Genomic DNA, 17,155 nt, shown 5'->3' with positions numbered 1-17,155 from the left:
GAGTCCTGGAAGGAATCCCAATGAGGAATGTCACCTCTGTTCATTCCTCTATACAATTGATCTAATTAAATACTGAGGGTAGAAAGGCAGTTTAAAATGTAGCCATTTCTGTTTTCTTTTTAGCCTTAATTTATCTGTTCACATCTTTCAAGTACCTTCTGATGCTTAAAAAAAAAAAAGAAAAAGAAACTGAGATTTCTGCAAGCCCCTAATACCTTTAATTCTCCACAAGCTAATATTCAAAAGTCTTTGCCATCAATTTTGCTGAATAAATAAATAAATGCATTACATTTAGCCATGGTAACAATGAAAGGCAGAGGGCTTTCCAAATCTGAACCTTTTCCCTCCATTAATTTGAAAAAGAATCTAAAGGAACTGGTACCTTCTGTGCATTTAGTTCACCTGAAATTAGATCTCTGGATTATACTTATTAAAATGTCTTCTTATTTTCAAATCTCTTCCTTACTTAATTACCGCCCAGGACAGAAAGCTGCATGGAATTGTTAAATACCATTAGACCTATTTGTAGTCTCTTCACACTGGCAACTTGAGTGCAATCATTGGCAAAGGTCCTGCCCACCAACCCTCATGTTGGGATTGCAAGTCCCACCTGGCTCGGGGGTCTCCGACTGGGAGGAGGAAGATGCTGAGCTGGCTCCATCTTCAGCGGTACCCTGTGAGAGGAGACCCCGCCCAGGCGGAAGCTTCATGCCCAGCTGCTCTGCCATCTCCACGTGGTCCCCCGGGTGGACATAGTCAAAGACACTGCTGCCTGTCAGCTCCACCTAGAGGGGAAGGGGAAGAGTGGAGAAGAAAGTTGTCACAGGCTTTTCATTTTCAAATCCAGCTCCCACTGCGATTCAGCTTCTGAGCAGGAAAGGAAATCTATGAAGCCTCCAGAAACAATTCTTGTCCTGAGTCTTTACCCTCACATGCTTAAGGATTCTTGAAATTGAAAGTTGTTGTTTTTTACCCCCACACATATTTATTTAGCATGTTTAGCCCAGTTTTTTCTCATACACTGTTTGCATAAAGCCAAAACATTCTGTGAAATGAGGATGAGTCTGCCTGAGTTCAGCTGTTTTACTCACGCACCACCAAATACTTGCATGTTTGGTGTCAACCGGATGATTGACTGAATTCCACTGTTTTCTTATTGAAAAGTTTGAGCTTTGTACAGAAACAGCCAGAGATAGCCAAAGAGGATTTTCCTTAAAATACACAGAGTTCCAGGATGCATAGTTATACACATCGGCTTATTTCTATGTAAATTTAAATGGAAGAAGTGCTGCTTACAAATATATGCAAAGGCCTAATGTTTTCATTAAATATTACTCATTAGCTCTGTAATCATATGGAGAATTTTCCATGCAAAAGAGGTCAGTCAGCCGGGGTCTGAAGCAGCCATTTTTTTTTTTTTCCTGCTGGTATCAGCGTGTTTTGCCTTCAATCTAATAAAATACATGGTACAAATCTCCTTGAGGGCTTTAAAGAAAAAGTTTTATCTTGTATACTCTTTGTAGGAGGCTGACACAAAAGGTAGAGAATGAATATCAAAGATTGGAAGAGGGCCAGCCTGGAACGGAAGTACATTGTCTCCTGCAGTGCTGTCTGGGGCATGTGCTGTCTGAGGGGGGCAGAAGTTGCTGGTAAGGACTGGTCTTTCCTCTGTACCCTTCTGATGCTATCGCTCTTACTTCTTTCCAAGAATAGCAATAATGGTCCTCAAATGATGTAGTTGGTTATAGGTACTGTGACAGCGAGAGATGTGTTAGCAGCAGAACAAGAAAAAGCTCTTTCCCGGGTCACTAATGGCTTTCCCATTCCTCTGGAGTTTAATGGTCTCAGGCCAGCTATGATGCACCACAGAAACTGCCAGAAGTTCAGACCGTCGCTACTTTCTTGGTGGATGTTTACCTAGACTGCTTCCTACCTCACTCGCCTTTCCTGGATCATTTGCAGCATCCTTCCAAATTTCCCCTGAGTGTCTGCCCTCTTTTTCCTGCCAAAAAGGAAGACTGTGCTGGTGGTGGGCATATTGTCACAGAGAGTGGAATGCTCAGGGCAATTATTATCCCCAGAACTCCAAGCCCCGGTAAAATGATCATATCGAACTCCCAGACACCATCTGATTAAAATCTTAACAGTTGACACATCTTCAACATCTATCAATTAACAGAAGTAGAGCCAGAAAAATGGGAGGCTAAATTCAGTTTGGTTAATAGCTATTCCTGAAACAGGCATGCATAACTTTTACCGAAAATGAGGTACTTTCTCTTTGCTATTAAATTACACTCTCCTGTATTACCCGACTCCTGACTCTATCATTTTACAATAACGATTCCCTCCATTTTGATACTGTTACAGAGCATAAATCAGGATTCATAAGTGAGCGGTTCCTACCCTCTGGGAGGGAGGGATTACATGGAAATAATCCCTTTAATGTGCGCCTTGCCTCTAAGCATTTCACACAGCAATAAATGGGTAAACTGACTTTGAGCAATTAAGAAATTAAGTGAAACTAATAAAATGTGTGCTTTAATATTTCTTGATGGTGATTTTGTTTGGGGATTAGCGAGTTCGAGGAAGTCACTCTCATTTTGCGTGGAGTCCAATTGCAGCACTTTAATAACTATTTCTGTCACTTTCCTCAAACTCTGATTCTTAATACTGCAGTGTGCCTGTTGGCATAGACCAGATTGTGATAAGATGACAACACAGGTGGGAGATGTAATAGATTTTTTTTAGGGGTGCTGGGTCTTGAATATTCATGGGAGCCAGTCATATGGTGAGGAAGCACAGACGTGCAGTTGCTTTCTTTCCACAGAATGATGTCCCAAGCATAGCACATCCACAGCTAAATGGAGTCACAATGGGTAGTGTTCTGTTATGACACAGGGAGGACTCTCCTTCAGCCTCTTGAGGTCTGTGACAGGGTCGCATTCTCAGTGCCAGTCCCTCCATCCTATATTATGCTTTGGGGTGTCCTGGTAGAGAAGTCTGACCCTGTCATAGTCTTTGTGAATGTACAGTGATAAAGACCACACAGCACAGGGGAAAGCATAAAATAGCTGGAGTTATAAACTGACTTGGAGATCAGAATCTTTTCCTCCTGTGCTGTGTGACCTCAGGCAACTCACTTAACCTCTCTGAGCTTCAGTTTCTTATTCTGCAAGTGGCGGTCTTGCTGCTCTGCAGGACTCTGGGGAAGGGGAAGTACCACTCACATTGTATTCCACACGGATGGCACCCCCTGGAGTGCCATGCTGTGGGATGGTGCAACGCAGTGGCCTGAGCTCTGGGATGGAAACAAGATGTACTTTACCTGCCTCGCAGCCTAAATTCGAAAATCCGATGAAACCACGCAGAGGAAATTGCCTTGTGAGAGAAATAAGCACTACCAAATGCCTGCTCTTGTTGCTGCTGTTTGGTGGATAAGAATGGATGGCAGGCACATATATTCCTGTGCAACTGTGATGAGGAATTGTTTAGGGCTCGCATGGTCGCTTTGGAACATCTCTATTCAGCAGAGGGTACAGACAGTGTGCTCTGAGCCTCGACTACAGCAATAACAACGAAGACAACTACCTACCACGACATGCGCGTACCTTTCAGACTTTCTTTGACTAATTCTCATAACAATCTGTTGAACTGGCATGATGGTTCCTATTTTACAGAAGAAGAATTCAAATATACAAAAGGCCGGTCATTGGTTAAAGGCGGCTTGACTCAACCTATCACTTCTCTGGTAGCACCTCTGCAGTCAGAGCGGCTGAGCAGGGACAACTGAGCTCCTCTGTCTCATAGCCTTTTATTTAGGAGAGAACACTTTTGTTCAGGAGAGGACACTGGGTGCCGTGGAGGGAGGAGGCTGAGAGCAAGCAGACTGGCCCTCCCCTGGGCTAAGGATGCTTTGCCATCGGACTCTTGGGCCAAAAGAAGGCACGAAAGCAGGTGTACTAAAGTGAAGTAGACGCGGGGGTAGACAGAAGTCTACTTATATATAGGCCTTGAGTCATCATTATCATCACATTTGTGTATCGCTTTCAACATTTCTCATAGTGTTTTCACTTCACTTAATTAGATTTTAGGGCTGGAAGAGATCTGAAAGACATCTAAATCTACTGATACTTCCCTTATTTAATAGGGGAAGACTTCACAGTTTTGAGAAGTTGAAATGCTTATTCAAGTTTACCCAGGTGTTTAGTGGGCAGGCTATATAAACCCTTACTGGCTCACTATATATATATATATATATTTATTTATTTATTTATTTTTTTTTAACTAAACTCTTGTGTGACTTGTTTCTCTCTCTTATGAAGATTGCCTTGGTAAGATGGACTTGGAACTCACCTCCCACTAAATAATGTGCCTCAAAATAGACTGCAGAAACTAAGACTACGAATTTTTTACCTGATGAGCAGACATTACTTCGTTATGTGCTTGAAGCAGAAAAAAATTAACAGGGTTTCTATCCTATATTAATATAGTTAGGTACTCCAGATTTCCAGTAACCAACTCTTCAAAATTTTTGCCCACTGACAACTGGGACTAGTGTCTTATACATAGTAGGTCAATCACAAATGTTTGCTGAATGAATAAAAGATGGATATTTAGGCTTTAAAAATTTGCTATATTTGTGCTTGATTTGGACAAGTTTAGGTTGGTTCCTTTTATTATTTCTGGTATTATTATTATAACATTTTCTATTCTAAAGTGAATTACAATATAGCATCCAAATATACTTTTCCCTCCAAATTTTTGCCATACATATTAAGACCTATAACTTTTTCTATAGAAGCCAACTGAGTTTAGCTAAAGATAGGAGTTTTTTTCTTTACATTAAAAAAAATTTATTGGAGGATAATTGCTTTACAGTGTTGTGTTGGTTTCTGCTGTACAACAATGTGAATCAGACATAACTATATATCTCCTCTCCCTCTTGAGTGTCCCGCCAACTCCCTCCATCCCACCCCCTCCAGGTCATTACAGAGCGCCATACTGGGCTCCCTGTGTTTTACAGGAGCTTCCCACCAGCTGTCTGTTTTACAGATAGCAGCATGTATATGGGGCTTCCCTGGTGGCTCAGTGGTAAGGAATCTACCTGCAGTCCAGGAGACATGGGTTTGATCCCTGGGTCGGGAAGATCCCCTGGAGGAGGGCATGGCAATCCACTCCAGTTTTCTTGCCTGGGAAATCCCATAGACAGAGGAGCCTGGCAGGCTACAGTCCATGGGGTTGCAAAGAGTCGGACACGACTGAAATGACTGAACACGCATGCAGTGTATATGTCAATGCTACTTTCTTGATTCATCTCACCTTCTCCTTCCCCAGCTGTGTCCATGAGTTCATTTCCTATGTCCGTGTCTCCATTCCTTCCCTAGAGATAGGCTCATCAGTACCGTTTTTCTAGATTCCATGTATGTACTTTAATATACTATATTTGTTTTTCTTTATCTGACTTATGATGATAGGATTTTATAAGTGCTGAGAAAGAGCAGGTTTCAGGGAACTTTGAAAGATAATAAGGTCATCTTTTATAATTTTTTCCCCTGCCTATGACAGAACTGTGGTTAGTTGGTTAGTTCATTTGTTCCTTACCTGACTTTTCACAAAGTTTCATAAAAATTATTATTTCTTAATTATCCCTTTAAATCACCAATAGTAGAAATTGAGAAATTCCACTTTAAACTGGTTATTTGTCCCATCTTTGATCTATAGTCTGACCTACATAATGGAAAGGTATAGCATTTTCCCCCTAATACTGTGTTCTTCTGGTTGGTACAAACATGAGAACCTCTTCATTTTATAGTAAATTCAGTCATTTTATATGGTAATATAAAAAAATGAGCAAACATATTCTGTTTACTAAACTTAAGGCACAGATCCATGCAAAATGGAATTGTTGCCCTAGCACAAGAAGAGAATTTGCTCACCTGTCCACCTTTACTCTAGCTGACAGACTCTAAAATAAAACTTCCTCTTCCTGTTTGCTTAGTGTGTTAGAAGACAGCTGAGATTGTATATGGGGCTGGAGACAGGTGATGAGTAATAAGCAGTCATATCCAGAAACAGCATTCTGTTACAACTCCTTTCTCTCTGCCTTTCCCCACTCAAAGCTATCAAAATTCCTCCAGGATAAGCCATAGCCACTAGCGCCATCACACACAGGGTTTAATCAAGCTAAACCACCTAGCCGTCCTCAAATTTATTTCACATTCTATTAGCTTGCATGCAGTTTGCACACTAGACACAGTTGATTTGGTACCTCTGAAGTTTCCTGGAAAAAAAAAATGTAAATATATTATACAGTGGTTTGTGTTGACTTTTCCAGGTTGGGTCATTGTCCCCCTGCTGGTGGATAGGATAGGGGACTAATTTGTCTTTTTCCTACATCAAGCGAGCAAGTCGATAGCCTTTGCCTGGCCCCCTGGGGTGAGCAAATACTTTTTAACTACAGCAATGTACCAACAGTGCAAATCAGTGAATTCATAACTCCTTTGATTGAAAGGGTTTGCCACAAATGAGGAGCAGGCAGCAACACTGCTAGTCATCTTCATACTGGAATAACTTAAGAGGATAGGTACTTTGATAAAGCAAGATGATAAAACTGATTTCTTTCTTTCAATATATTTCAGTCTTAGCAATCATACAAAGTCCATTTTTAGCATGTAAAAAAGGTCATCAAATCTGCCGTTTAAGGTGGAATTTCTTAGACCATTTGGAAGATGCTGCTTTTTTTGGGTAGATTTCTTGAGGGCATTAAGATTACTGAGGGGACTCAGGGGTACTACTGGTTAAGCCCTTTATCAGGAGTCCTTTTGCAGCCAGACCTGTTTCTACAGAGGACACCTGCTGTATTTGGATAGAAGGTCATGCCTGAGAGAGGACTGTGTTAGTGGCAAGTGGTTTGGAAACCTAACTGCCCGGAGACTCTGAGATCATGGTTAGAAAATCCTGACCCAGGACAAGACGGGAATTCTATCTCGCCTCAGCAAATTAGGATTTGTAGGGCTTTTTTTTTTTTTTTGGCGGGGGGGGGGGGGTGTCACATATTACTGAGAGATAATAAAGTGATAAAAGAATAAAATATAATAAGATGTGATAGCTTGATTAGCATAGGTTTTCTTAGGATTTACTGGTATCTTAATGCCATCTTCATAACTTCTTACGTGTTGCAGAAACTCTACTGAATATTTATGAACTGTTTTGACAGAAACTTGATGTTCTTTACAGCTCTGTCTCATTCTATGTATTTGCTGACTTATCTGAAGAAAAACACATAAAAGCATTGGGTCTGTTACAGAAATACGTGTATAAATTAGTAGAACAAGAAGAAAGAAAGATTCTATATCAGAACGATGAGGCAGAATGAAAAATCCTTCCAATGTCATCAAATAAGAAATGAATCCACTCTCTGCTCACCGATATGTTAACAGAGCCTTCCCTTAGAAGAATCTGAGCTAAAAGATACCTTACCATGTGTTTATTTTATCTTCAGAAATAAACATTTCAACTCCTGTGGGACTCAGTGAGGCCAAGTTCTTTTCTTTTTTTCTGTGTTTCTATATTGTATTTTCTATAACCCTTGGAGTACCTGACCTGAGAATTTGCAACCAGAGTACCAAAGAGAATACTGGATAACCAGTTCTGAACTTTGATTAACAAGTGTCAGAAGATACTTTGAGTGGACTTAGTTCTCAGAGAGGAAAGGGGAAAAGGCAGGCTGTTGAAGAAAAGCAACAAAAGAGGAAATAAAGAACAGATGGCAGATACAGATTCAAACATACGGGCAGTTACTTGGAACCGGTCTGCCTCCATGGCTATCACTACCGATAGCTGAATAGATCAGGCAACAATCAACACTAATTGCTACATTTTCAAAAGTGTTGGATGGGTCATTCCAGAGACTCGGAATCCAATCAAGCATATTTAAATACTTCTAGAAGGCACCCCACTCCAGTACTCTTGCCTGGAAAATCCCATGGACGGAGGAGCCTGGTAGGCTGCAGTCCATGGGGTGGCTAAGAGTTGGGCACGACTAAGTGACTTCACTTTCACTTTTCACTTTCATGCATTGGAGAAGGAAATGGCAACCCACTCCAGTATTCTTGCCAGAAGAATCCCAGGGACAGAGGAGCCTGATGGGCTGCCCTCTATGGGATTGCACAGAGTCGGACACGACTGAAGCGACTTAGCAGCAGCAGAAGTATTCTATGTACAAAATAGATCCAGACTTTGAAGTATTCCTCACCCCTATTTTCTTCTTTTCTGTTGAAGAAATAAATTATATGCTGAATTTCATTTTTTTCTTGTAATCATGGTTCAGGTATTTCTCCATCACCTCATATTATGGAAGCACCAGTTTTAGAATAGTTTTAATATGTCAATATCCTTTTCCTTTCAATAAGAGACACCAGTTAAAATAACTTAGATAATGCTGTAATACTGAGGGGACATTACATCACATGCATGAGTCCTGCGATTTGTGAAAGTGACTAAATCAAGAAATTGTAAAGCCTTGTTTTATAAGGTTCCTATAGTTTTGAAGTTTTAAAATGTCTGTAGGGGAGAAAAGGCCAACTTTTTATATTATTTATCACAGTGCTGGAAAGAAAAAAGGATGTAATTGGAGGTTACATCATTGTAAAAAGTGAAATAATGCCAAGAAGGAAGCATTAACAATCTTAAAAGTAACTGAAGTCAAATCTCCCCTCTCTGAAGATCAAATGAATAGTAAGATGTCACTTTCAAAGCTTCTTCATTATGTTGGTGGTAAGGAGTGCAATCAACATAAAATACTTGATATTAGCATAGTTAATCCATTATCCTCAAATTTTACATGGTTCAATATTTGTCACTTAAATCTGGATACACTGAGATGCATGATATGCATAGCCAGACGTCAGTATCAATATATCTCAATTTTTGTGTGTTTTGTTATTCTCAGAGTGAATTTTATCTACCTTTTTCTTTCTTTCTTTTTTGGTCATGGGAGAAAGAAAAAGTAGAAAATGCTTGTAAATTTAAATTGAAATTTGACTCTTTCCCTGAGTCTAAACAGCCCTTTTATTTTAAAGCAACGTAAATGGATAAGAAAAGCAATAATAATTATGGGGTTGACTTTTCCATTTGCTTTTTGAAAGTTATACAGGTTATTTAATTTTTTTCTAGTTGCACTAAAATAATATGGTTTATATGACTAAAACTTTAAGATTGTCTAGAACACACAAATAATAATATACACAAGTAATGCTGCTGCTGCTGTCGCTTCAGTCGTGTCCGACTCTGTGCGACCCCATGGACTGCAGCCCACCAGGCTTCTCCGTCCCTGGGATTCTCCAGGCAAGAACACTGCAGTGGGTTGCCATTTCCTTCTCCAATGCAAGAAAGTGGAAAGTGAAAGAAGTCGCTCAGTCGTGTCTGACTCTTAGTGACCCCATGGACTGCAGCCTACCAGGCTCCTCCATCCATGGGATTTTCTGGGCAACAGTATTGGAGTGGGGTGCCATTGCCTTCTCCATACACAAGTAATAATCGTAAAATATACACAGCATGTGTTAGTCGCTCAGTCATGTCTGATTCTTTGCAACCCCACGGACTGTGGCCTGCCAGGCTCCTCCGTCCACGGAGTTCTCCAGGCAAGAATACTGGAGTGGGTTGCCATTTTCTTCTCTAAATAAAAACACACAAATAATACAATTAATCATTCCTGATAGTTTTTAAAGGGGTTATCCTATGATACTTTGCCAACAAAGGTACATATAGTCAAAGCTATGGTTTTTCCAGGAGTCATGTATGGATGTGAGAGTTGGACCATAAAGAGGGCTGAGCACTGAAGAACTGATGCTTTTGATCTGTGGTGCTGGAAAAGACTCTTCAGATTTGCTTGGAATGCCAGAAGGTCAAGCCAGACAATCCTAAAAATAGTCAACCCTGAATATTCATTGGAAGGACTGATGCTGAAGCTGAAGCTCCAATACTTTGGCCACCTAATGTGAAGAGCCAACTCACTGGAAAAGACCCTGATGCTGGGAAAGATTGAGGGCAGGAGGAGAAGGGGACAACAGAGGAAGAGATGGTTGGATGGCATCACTGACTCAATGGACATGAGTTTGAGCAAGCTCCAGGAGACGGGGATGGACAGGGAAGCCTGGCGTGCTGCAGTCCATGGGGTCCCACAGAGTCAGACATGACTGAGCGACTGAACAAAAATCCTATGATACAAGATTAGGTACATCAACCATTGACAGGAGCTAAGTCACAAGGCTTAAGTGATGCCGTTCGGAGAACAAAAAATTAATGTCATTTGAGAAAAGTTTAACAAATTTAATGCAGTCATACACCTCAAGAGAAATTTATATTTAAGAGAAAGCAAAAGAAGAATCGTGTTCAACTAGCATCTTGCTTTTTTCAGACTAAAGCATTATGTGAATGTCAGAGTTTCCATAAATGACTCTCCTCCTCCTTGTCACTGTGAGGGGCTTGAAAAAGCTCATCCAAGAAAATCAAATGCTGTACCAAAATATTTTAGCTACTGGAGAAAGTGTGTGCTCGGCCCATGTCAAGAAATTAATTTTGGAGTTAATAAACCAATGAAGAAAACAAGGGAAAATAAAATTCTCCATGCTGAGAGCAATTCCTGACCCTCCTAGAACCTTTCCTATTGATATGTTTCAGCACATCTTGGGAACTTCCTGAATGCCATGTGGGCACTGTGAGTCTAGTGTCTAATTTATTCCTAGTGAATTACCATAAGAAAAAGGGCTAATGCACTTCTATCTTACTTTGGCTGTTATAACTACCAGCTGTGGTAGTGTTTGAGGTTCTTTTCTATGAAGCAAGTCAATACTCTGAGCATTCTCTAAGTGCTATTTTAAAGGAATAAGTTCAATTCACAACTGTTTAATAACAGACAGAGAATTAGTCTTGTTAGAATAGGGAATGTAAATAGAACTGGCAAGTAGAGAAATGAGTCAAGAGACATGAGTTGTTCCAGAGGCTAAACCGTGGCACTGTGTTTAAGACACTGGAGTAGGGAGTCTGGGGGTGGTGGGAAGAGTAGACTGCTTTGGAAATTTGATCAATTCTATGCTCTGTTTCACCAAACAAATGGTATGATAACATATGCATAAATCGGCATTTTATGTCAGGGGTTTCAGACACCCCAGCACTTAAACCATAAATATTCACTAGAGCTGTGCTGTCCAGTATTGTGGCCACCTGTGGCTATTGAATGACTAGTCGCTGGAAGGGGCTAGTCTGAATCAGAAGGTTTTAGACTTGATACAACAAGTAAAATAATGCAAAACATCTTATTAGTTACATATTAAAATATTTTGGGTGTATGGGAATAAATAAAATTATTATACTATTAAAGTTAATCCCACTTGTTTGTGTTTACTTTTTAAAATGTGGCTACTAAATACTAGAAAGTTTAAAATTACACACATAGTTTGCAGTCTATTTCTGTAGGACAGTGCTGCCCTAGAACCACAGAATTCCTGGAGTAGCAGAAGAAGTAGCAGAATACCATAAAGATGATATTAAAGAGGAGAGATGCAAGGAAAAAAAAAAAACAGAAATAGAGGGATGGCTTTAGAATAACAGGACTGAACTTTTAGATTTAATCTACAATTTTAAAGACTTTAGTCAACCAAATATTTGTCAATCATTTGCTGTCTGCACGTTTTGAATAGTAGCACTGGTGTGGATGGGTCCAGAGGTGGCTGTGAGCCTGAAGTGTCTGAGAAAACAACTCCCATGCTGACTCCGCATGGATAGAATGAGAAGGGACAGGGACTTTGCTGAGAAAACGGGGGCAATCTGAGACACAACAGGGTCCCAACTACACCGGAGCTTCCAGGGCAGAGATGGTGTGCTACCCTACTCGCGGGTTAAACCTAGGAGGGTGCAAGTCTCAATAAACTCTTAAGTGATTTATTTTGACCCTAAGGAGGTGGATTTACGCTAGTGTTCATTAAATATATATATTATTAATTGGGCTGCCCCAAGTGTAGGTCGCAGCATGTGGGATCTAGTTCCTTGACCAGGGATCAAACCTGGGCCCCTATATTGAGAATGTGGAGTCTTAACCACTGGACCATGAGGGTAGTCCCTAAATATTTAAAAATACTTTTTACATACTTTTAAAATACTGAAGAACAGTTTCAATAAATCACTTATAAGAAAAGTCATATCTTGTTTTTCTTCTCAGGTCTGTGTCTCAGAGACTGTTTTTTCCCATAGATGTAGGCTGAGATAACTGCCACACTTTAAATTAACTTCTTGCCCCACATATTGAAGCCCTGGGTCTAAGATTCTCATCTCATTTGGATGGTTTTTTGTTTCCCACGGGTGAGCGCAAAACCCATGATACAAACTGCAATTTTCAATCTAGCTCTCGCCTTCTCCAAAGAGACTTTAGTAGGTTTGTTTTCTTTGTACATGATCTTGCATCCAGCAACAGAGGCGTTACCCAGCTTCTCTTTCTAGGACGGGCAGAAAGGACTCAAGATGAGGATCAGCTAGGCTAAAGCTGGGCAACCACAAAACCCCAACACCACAGATGTCCCTTGCACATTTTCACATCATCTACTGATAGCTCAGTAACTGCAAGACTCTTTCAAAGTTTTGCTCTAGGTTGTGACTCAACAGCCAGTTACAATAAACATGACTTTCAGATGAGAGGCATTGGTACACTGGAAATTAGCCCCAGAAATCACCTGTGGTGTCGTGCTTTACGATTTTAACTTAATTTGCCAATCCATTGACAGGCTTTCCATATAGTCATCAAAACCTTCAATACCATACCCCATCCGTTTTGCTTTAAAAGCCAACAGAAGAATGAAAACTACATCTTGGTTGAGAAAGGTTGGGGGTGGGTGGGAAGAGAGGGGCGAAAACTTACCAAAAGTAAAATTGGATTAAGAGTCAATCAAAGTCCAACTGTGAATTTATCATTTCAATGAATTTCAATGAATGGTTTAAAATCTGTTTGAAATCTATTTGAAAATGAATATGTAATAATATAGACATAGCTCTTTTTCAAAGCTAGTATTGTCAGATGTATTCTGAGCATTATAATTCATGAACAGAGTAGATGACTATTTGAAAAGTATTAAAATGAGCTGACTTTTCAATACAAGTGTCTTCACAATAAGTTTTTCTATTCTGAGCAATTCAGAAATGTAGACAATTGTGCTAGAAAAATAATATGTATTGTAATATTCATTGTACAGTAGTAGTGTAGTAAGTGGCAATTCTGGACATTACAAGAGACACAAGGATTATTTTCTGTGATTGCACAGAGAATACTTGGATTTCTTGTGAAGCTTTTGCATTGGAAATGAGATTCATCAGTCTGATCGGGGCAGGGTTAGAGCCCTTAGCAACATGCTTATTTTGTAGAAGGTCACTCAATAATAACTTCCTCTGCCCTCCAAGCTTATTAAGACTGACTGGCATATATTAATGAAAACACCTGATTCTCCAACCATAAAACCCAGACAAAGACTTTATTTTAATATTAAGGAAGGAACCCTTAATTAGCAGGGTTTCAAAAATGTCAGCTTCTTCTATTAGCTGTTCTGGCCCATCAAAGCCATAATCCCTACTGTCAAATTTCATCACATGATAGACAGTTTGCTGGCTGTCTTTTTTTTTTTTTTTTTACTGATCATACTGACTGAAGCTTTAAAAATTTTTTTATTTTGCCATCACATTTAACAACTCATTGTGCATTTGCCTGTTACACTCTTGATTTTACTGCTTTCAAAGAATCTTAGCAGCACATGTCAACTCAAAAGGTTGGAGCGGGGGGACACTGCAGAAACACAAGTATTACATGTCAATACATACGCATTCTTAGACGTGTAATTAAGGACTCCTGGAAGACCTGGGCTTGCTTATATTGATTGCCTTCCTGAGTATGTAAATGTGCTGTCCGGAAAACACAGACAAATAAAACAGTCTCATAGATAATTTCCCATTTTTGATGTGTCAAGGAGAAGGGGCCAAACTCTGAGGAAGACCCCCTCCCCCGATTTTTAAAATAAACACTTATCCCTATTAACCCTTAGCATACTTGACTGTTGCAAAGAATTCACTACATCACCTATGGCTTTGCCTTGCCCTTCAGAAACAAGAAAAAAAAACCCAAAAAACCAGCAGGACAGAATAAATACATCGCTCTTAAAATATTTGTGTTTTAATCTGATTCAAAACATTCACTGTTGATTAAATCCTTTTGTAAACTGAAAATTTCATACTATCCATACCAAGAGGAAGACAAATACGAATGATAAAATAAAAGGATTTTGTGGGCAACTTTTGTGAGGACTCAACTGTGACTCTTTCTTTATCCGTGAAGAACATGAAAGCTTCAAGGGTAAACTTTCAGTGTTTAGGAATAAATTATGACAGATAAGAGCTGGAGAACCAACTGATGCAAATGGCTTTGACCTGGTAGACTTAACTGTTAGAGACTGGTAAGCTCTGAACCATTCTTTTCCATGAGAATCAGGAATTCATCAGAGGATGCAATGTGTTTTCTGAGTTCACCCTTTTGGCATCGCTGAAGCCTTGGGCCGACTGCATCCCTTTTTGTTAGCACCCAGGTATTCATTTTACCTCTTTTTACTTTAACATTTTTCCTCTTAGACTCTAGGACAGAAAGGCTATCCTTCTTGTAATTTTGCATATCCTTTGCTGATCTCATCCATTTCTTCCATGGGGAACAACCCAACTCCTCTCTGAGCCCCAGGAGAGCTGCCTGGCAGGAGCTGGGGTGATCTCAAGCCCCCATGCAAGATGTTCAAGTGTTCTCATTTAGTGCTGCTCACTTGGCTCCTTTATACCTGGGAGGAAGTCTTTGTGTTTCTACCATTGGCACCCCTTCCATTCTCTCAGGATCTACTTTATTGTCTCAACAATGCAACATAATCATGGACACAAAACAAAGCCAGGTAGTCCCAATTTTAAGTCACTTATGAGTCTTTATTGCTCTCCAGTGATAATGTTTCCTACGATGAAATAAACATTGTGTAAGGTGTGTTTTTCTGGTTGAATTTGCAGCTAGCCCTTCCACGCTATTTAATGGCTGTGGGTGACTGTGCACAAGTACTATTAAGTCTCTTGTTCTGATTTTAATTACACCACTTAGAAATGAAGTTTTGTTTTTAAGAGTGACAGATGTCTGCTTTTTCTGCTGAACATTTAAAAAGGCACCCCCTAGGACAGCCTGACAAACAAGGAACATTTCTTGGACTAGAAACATTTAGTTATTTGGGATAGGCAGGCCCAGTTTTATGGGTAAAAGTACAGGCTAAGTGGGCTATGTTCCAGAAGGGTTTCTAATATTTACTTTTAGGTAATCCTAATGGAGAGAACTCCTTATAAATGCAGACTCTAGAGGCAGATGACCTGGAATCTAAACTATAAGCCGTTTTAGCAAGTACTCTACTTTTTCCTTAACTACAAAAAGGAAAGACAATAATGGTTACCTACATTACTGTTGTTAAAATTAAATAAGATAATGCATGCAGTATGCCAAACGAAGCACAGAGCATATATTTTGTGATCAGCAAATATAACTGTATATTTTTTAAACTCAGTTTTGATTAGAATATAGTGCTTTACAATGTTGTGTTAGTTTCTACTGTCTAGCAAAGTGAATCAGTTATCATATACACATATCCCCTCTTTTTTGGATTTCCTTCCCATTTAGGTCACCGCAGAGCACTGAGTAGAGTTTCCTGTGCTATACCATGTTCTCATTAGCTATCCATTTTATACACAGAATGAATGGTGTACATGTGTCAATTCCCGTCTCCCAATTCCTTCCACCCTGCCTTTACTCTTGGTTATCCACACATTTGTTCTCTATGCCTGTGTCTCTATTTCTGCTTTGCAAATAAGATCACCTGTACCATTTTTCTAGATTTCACATATATGTTAATATGTAACATTTGTTTCTCTTTCTGACCTACTGCACTCTGTATAACACACTCTAGGTAATTGTACATTAAGCCACTGGCTTGGAAGCTTTCTGAAGGCAGAAGCCATATGTGTCTAATTTACTGCTACAATCCCTGATAAATAGTAGGGGTTCTATACCTATTAATCAAATGAAGGAATAAATGGGCAAGTGAATAAATGAATGCCATTTTAATTTTATTGAGAAATGAGCTGATCCAGAAGGGTGTGGTAACTGTTCGAGGTTCCAGAGTAATATGGTGGCTTATTAATAATATTCATCCCTCCACTCATTATAGTAATAGAAATACAAGTTTGGGCTATTCAATCTGATCTTCTGGAATTTACAATCAAAAGTGTAGCACAGCCACTATGATCTCAACAAAATCACCAGGTTTGATTCAGAAGCACACTAATAATAAACTGCAGCAAGTGGGGATGATCTTAAGTCTCACGTTAAACAGGGAGGTAGGTACCCTAGATTTTTCCGGGTTCATGGATCCTTTGAAACTGATGCAAAGTATGGTCTCCTTCCCCAACTTTTCCCTGACACAGCAGATAACTTGAGGGAATTCACAGATTTTTGGAGCCCACTCCAGACCCCAGATGAAGAAGTCCCTGGGCTTCCTCTGAGACATCACACTATTACTTTCCAGCTATAGCAGCTCATGGTGTGTTTTCACTGCTTTTGGTCTTTAAAAAGGGGTTAGCTTGAAAAACAGTATCTTATTGTTAAAAGTTGTGTGAAAACCACAGCCCTAGACTTGTTGCCAAACTGCAGTACTCAGGGGGTATATGAAAAGTTCTCAAACCAGAAGAAAAGGACAGAAAGAAGGAGATACTATAATGTAAAAAGGCACAATAAGAACTACTGGTTTAAAGCATTAATTAGCCTGGGAAGCTAAAGTATATTTTTCTTACCCCCTCTGCTGTCACCACTGATTCTGGGAATGAGGGTAGACAAGTCACTGCACTTTTTTTCTCTCTCCATTTTTTTAACTTGTTATCTTTAAGAGACAGTCTTTGCTTCTTATGATGACAATAGAGGATGCTTTAGAAAACACGGGCAAAATAATCTAAGTACATGGAAATTCCCTTCAGTTTATACAATGTCTTCTTATGTAAGAATGGAAGCCTCAGAGAAAGACACGGTGACAAGCGCTCATGCAAGGCTTGCTGC

The 17,155-nt window shown here is 39.7% G+C and overlaps 1 protein-coding gene across 8 annotated transcripts in view; it reads right to left on the bottom strand.

The window, feature by feature from the left end:
* Window positions 1–17,155, bottom strand: part of NPAS3 (neuronal PAS domain protein 3) — a 959,011-nt gene that overhangs the window by 135,765 nt on the left and 806,091 nt on the right. For all 8 annotated transcript variants that reach the window (XM_059879434.1, XM_059879430.1, XM_059879431.1 and 5 more), the window contains one exon: window positions 611–785. In XM_059879434.1, the coding sequence (XP_059735417.1) occupies window positions 611–785 (175 nt within the window). The remainder of the gene's footprint in view (window positions 1–610; window positions 786–17,155) is intronic.

This window comes from Bos taurus, chromosome 21 (genome assembly GCF_002263795.3).
Source record: "Bos taurus isolate L1 Dominette 01449 registration number 42190680 breed Hereford chromosome 21, ARS-UCD2.0, whole genome shotgun sequence".
In the NCBI taxonomy this organism is placed as follows: domain Eukaryota; kingdom Metazoa; phylum Chordata; class Mammalia; order Artiodactyla; family Bovidae; genus Bos; species Bos taurus.
This window is presented reverse-complemented; position numbering and strand designations above follow the sequence as displayed.